Genomic DNA, 4,122 nt, shown 5'->3' on the forward strand with positions numbered 1-4,122 from the left:
GCTGCAAACAGACCGGATGCAATAGGCCCGCAGCCCCTGATCAAAGTCGAGTTGCTTTCTCTTTCCAAATTGTCCCAGTTTTCAGTAGCTAATGAGAGTTAACATTGACTTAACAGCTTAAAAAAAAAAAAAAAAGCTATGCTATTGTGAAGCAGAATTATGATTTTTTTTTTATATACTCCAGTAGTCATTCTAGACGTGCAAGAGATAAGAAGGAAGGGGAGTGGGCGCAGTTTTTGGAAATCAATCCCAAAGAGCCTGAGTAAATACAAGGCCGCGACGAAATGGTGGCAGGAGGAAACCATGGAACTTCACTTTTATAACGGGATTTTTACTTTTGCTCTTTTTATAGTATCAGGGAAGCAAACTGCCTTTTACCAGTTAGAAAATGCTATTTGAATCTAGTTGAACCAGGGAATACAGAGTGAGCAATATGTAGCTTGAATTACATTTAAAAGCAGATTTAAAAAAAAAAAATGGTGAAAGCACTGATTGTCATTTTTAGCCGTCACTATGGCCTAGAGAACTTTTCTCAAGTAAGAAGGTGATGTTCTTACTCTCTCAAAAAAAAAAAAAAAAAAAGGGCATCGAACAATCTAGGAGCGTGGCAGTGGGTGAAGTGGTGGACAGGCACCAAAGCTATTTTCTCATCCACCCAGTGGATGAGTGGGACTGTGAAACAGGTGATGTGGAATGAATGGGTGCAACAGCTGTACAGACAATCAATAACACACACAGTTCTGGAAAGAACACATCACTTGTGCTTGTTTGATGAGCTTGTCACATTCTAATCCCTCTCCCCATCCTGTTTCAATTTTGGGAAACTTGTATCTGCTGGTGTCAGCAATTCTGATTCTGAAATAGGATCAGGCTTTTACTACATACAACCGCCTTCTCTTTCTATTTATTGTGTCGACTCGTGGCTTATGATTAAAGGCAGGCAAAGTTTGCAGACTCTAAACCCTTAAGAGCTGTCTTAAGGACATTTATTTTTTTCCCTTTTTAAGTAATTTTACACTTTTTAGTATCTATTTCAGAGTCATATTTAAAACTATTTATTAGTGAATACCGTACATGAGACACCAAGGTTACTGAGATGACAATTCTTCAACGTTAATGATAATGTGGTTTATACTGTGCCTTAATAGTAATGCTATTTAAGATATTTATTTTTAAGTTTTACTATGCTGCACTCTAAAGAAAGGAACTTTAGATGTGACACTGTAAAATTATGTATTCATCTCATGGCATAAATTATTTAGTAGGTCTAGATGTAGCATATTAAATATTAACCTATTCAACTAAAGATGTTGACTTGGATTTATTTAAATTCATATGTGCACTGTATAAGAGAATACTCTTACATTAACACATTTTAGTTTATTTTAGTTTTTAGGGTTTTTTTTTTTTTAACAGGATCTATTGCTAGTTTCATGCTTCCTTCTCTGATTTTTGCTCATGCAGTCTCATTTACTGGTACTTCATTAGTTTAACACTTATGTAGTTTTTAAATGCTGCTTTACGTTTTTCTTCTGAAACTGCAATACTTGCAATTTTTATTAAACTAAATTGAATACTATTTTACACTGTATTGGATTTTTATACTTGAACAATTTCATACAAGGGAAGACAGGTTAGCATTTTTATGGACTTTCTCCATTATCACTGGATTTACTTTAAGTATTCCCATACTAGACAGTGTTATGTAATGTAGACATGACTCTCCTGTGCAAATTATTTATTCATTGTGTATATTGCTTTATAACATTTCAGATCTTCTAATCTATTCACTTGTATTAAATATAATTTTTAACAACTTCTGTTGCGTTGATTGTTTCTCCTTTTGTGGTAAAAATGGAATGATGTTGCCCTTTAATTAGAACTAATGATGTGATTTACAGGTAGCATTTTCAGTGAGCAGAAAGCTTCCCAGATGCCTTCTTTTTATACTTTTTAAGTGAATTTCAGTAACTCAGTATCTGCCTTACATTTAGCACATGATACAGGTCTTTCCCTAGTAGTGAACCCTAAAGGACGATTCATGGCACTGGAACTTGGTTAGGTGAAGGTTGTTTGGAAGGAGAGGGCTATAGGGGGAATGGTCAGCTCAAAGCTGGAGTGATGCTGGGCTCAGGTAAACTGAGGTTTGGTACTAACCTCTAACCGTGTACTAGCAATGTGACCAAAACACGTTGCTTTTTGTACTCCACTTTTAGGCTGAGGTTTTTATTGATTTCTCATCTATAATTTTAGGACAGAAATACCCATCTTACATGGTTATTTTAAGTATTAAAGTATATCAACTATCGGGTAGAAAGTTCGTTCGGGTTTTTCTACAAGATGTTATAGAAACACCCAAACAAACTTTTTGGCAAACTCTATACTTAGAACAGAGTCAAATGTATTACTATTTATCTAGATAAATGATTACTGGCAGTAGTTTCTGTAATGTTCTATAGCAAAAGCTAACCAAAGAGGAAATCACCTCTTGGAATGTTTATATTCTTAAACTTTTGTCCACAGTGATGTGGCCTTGACTGTCATATTGATTGTCTTAAAGTGAACATGTTACGTTAATTATGGAATGGACTGTCTGCTGGTCCCTAGGTCTTAATGTTTTCCAAATCCATGACATAATATCTTTTATTGAGTTCCATTAGTTTTTGAAAATTACAAAGTTATAACAGATTCCAGCATGCTTTCCACTTGATGATAACTATCATCCTATTTAGAGCCACCATAATCGTCAACCTTAATTGCCTTTAAGTTTCCAAAGAAAATTAGACACCACCAAATACTTTGGGACAGATTGTATTGCACCTCAAGGTATTATCTGGGGTCAGTAAAATAATTTCTAAACTACTTAGTTCAGTCTGTGCATCAGTAATCATTTTACTCCAAAAGACAAGCTCTACATTTAATGTTTCAGATGTATGAAAAGTCACTTGTGCCCTCTGTAAGTCATGTGTTGATTGCTGAGCTTTAAAATGAAACATTTGATTTATCAATTAAAAATAGGTCAGATGATTCTGGGAAAAGCTTGTCAGAAATAGCCATACTCAGGGAAGCCAGAAGTTCATGTACACCTGACTACACCTTGGAGGTATTTACTGATCTATATGAATATCAATATTAGCAGTTACAGAGAGGACAAGATTTTTACTTAATAATGCTAGAGCACATATTTCTAAAAGTAAGTAAAAGTTCTTAATTTCTAATAAAGAGGGGGGCATACCCATGACACAAGGTCTCCATTGGTCAGGAAGCTAGTTATATTTATAGAGTTGGAGAACACGATGGTCTGAGATTCAAAGAGCTGGATGAGTCCTCTTTACTTACCAGGAGGGTGATCTTGTACCCCTCTATGGTGGTAACCTGTAAGCTGATAATACCTAACATGTTGCTTTGTTAATCTCTCAGATTGTACTGATCAAATGAGTTAATTGATATGAGAGCATTTTAGAAATTTTGAATATTAGACAAGTGGAAGTTATACTGTGGCAATATACACAATATTAATTTGGAAATAGACCTCTGTTGTCTTCTATGAAATGACTCTTCCAAAAGAGGGCAAAATCATTATTTCATGGTGTTATCTTTCCTCTTCCTGACCAAGTCACAGCTAAACTTGCTGTGCTGTGTGAGTGGCACAAAAATCACATTGAAAGATGGAGGGATTGCTTAAGGGAAGGAAGGGGAGATGAAAAGATTATGGAATATATTTCTCTCACAGGGAACTATATTTTTAGCTTCTTCCTCACTCCTGTCAAATATTGTTCTTAATTCCCTCTGAGGCTTGAAAGCGTTTATTAAGATGACAGTCTGAAGTTTACAGGGGCAGAGGTGAAGAAGAACCAAAAAAATAAGTAAATGCATTTTTATGCTTTTGTGCTCTTTTTTTCCTTCAAGAATTCCAGGTTGTTTCCATGGAAATTCTAACTTCCCTTTGCTTAAGCACTTCATACAGAAGAGGTTTCATTTTGGATATCTGGTCCAAGTTGAATTTTGGAAGTTCAATAATGACTTTAGCTAAATTATTTACATTCCAGACTTTGAAATCCCAATCACAAATCAAAATGAGAAAGAAATTAGATAATACATATATAAGCACTTTAGAAATTT

General features: G+C 34.9%; 1 protein-coding gene across 1 annotated transcript in view; it reads left to right on the forward strand.

The window, feature by feature from the left end:
- The window catches only part of RBM24 (RNA binding motif protein 24), a 13,297-nt gene extending 9,859 nt beyond the window's left edge, over positions 1-3,438 (forward strand). The window contains exon 5 of the mRNA XM_010848830.1: positions 3,421-3,438. Within this exon, the coding sequence (XP_010847132.1) occupies positions 3,421-3,438 (18 nt within the window). The remainder of the gene's footprint in view (positions 1-3,420) is intronic.
- Positions 3,439-4,122: the final 684 nt, after the last annotated feature.

Source organism: Bison bison, unplaced genomic scaffold (genome assembly GCF_000754665.1).
Source record: "Bison bison bison isolate TAMUID 2011002044 unplaced genomic scaffold, Bison_UMD1.0 scf7180017864274, whole genome shotgun sequence".
Taxonomy (NCBI): Eukaryota; Metazoa; Chordata; class Mammalia; order Artiodactyla; family Bovidae; genus Bison; species Bison bison.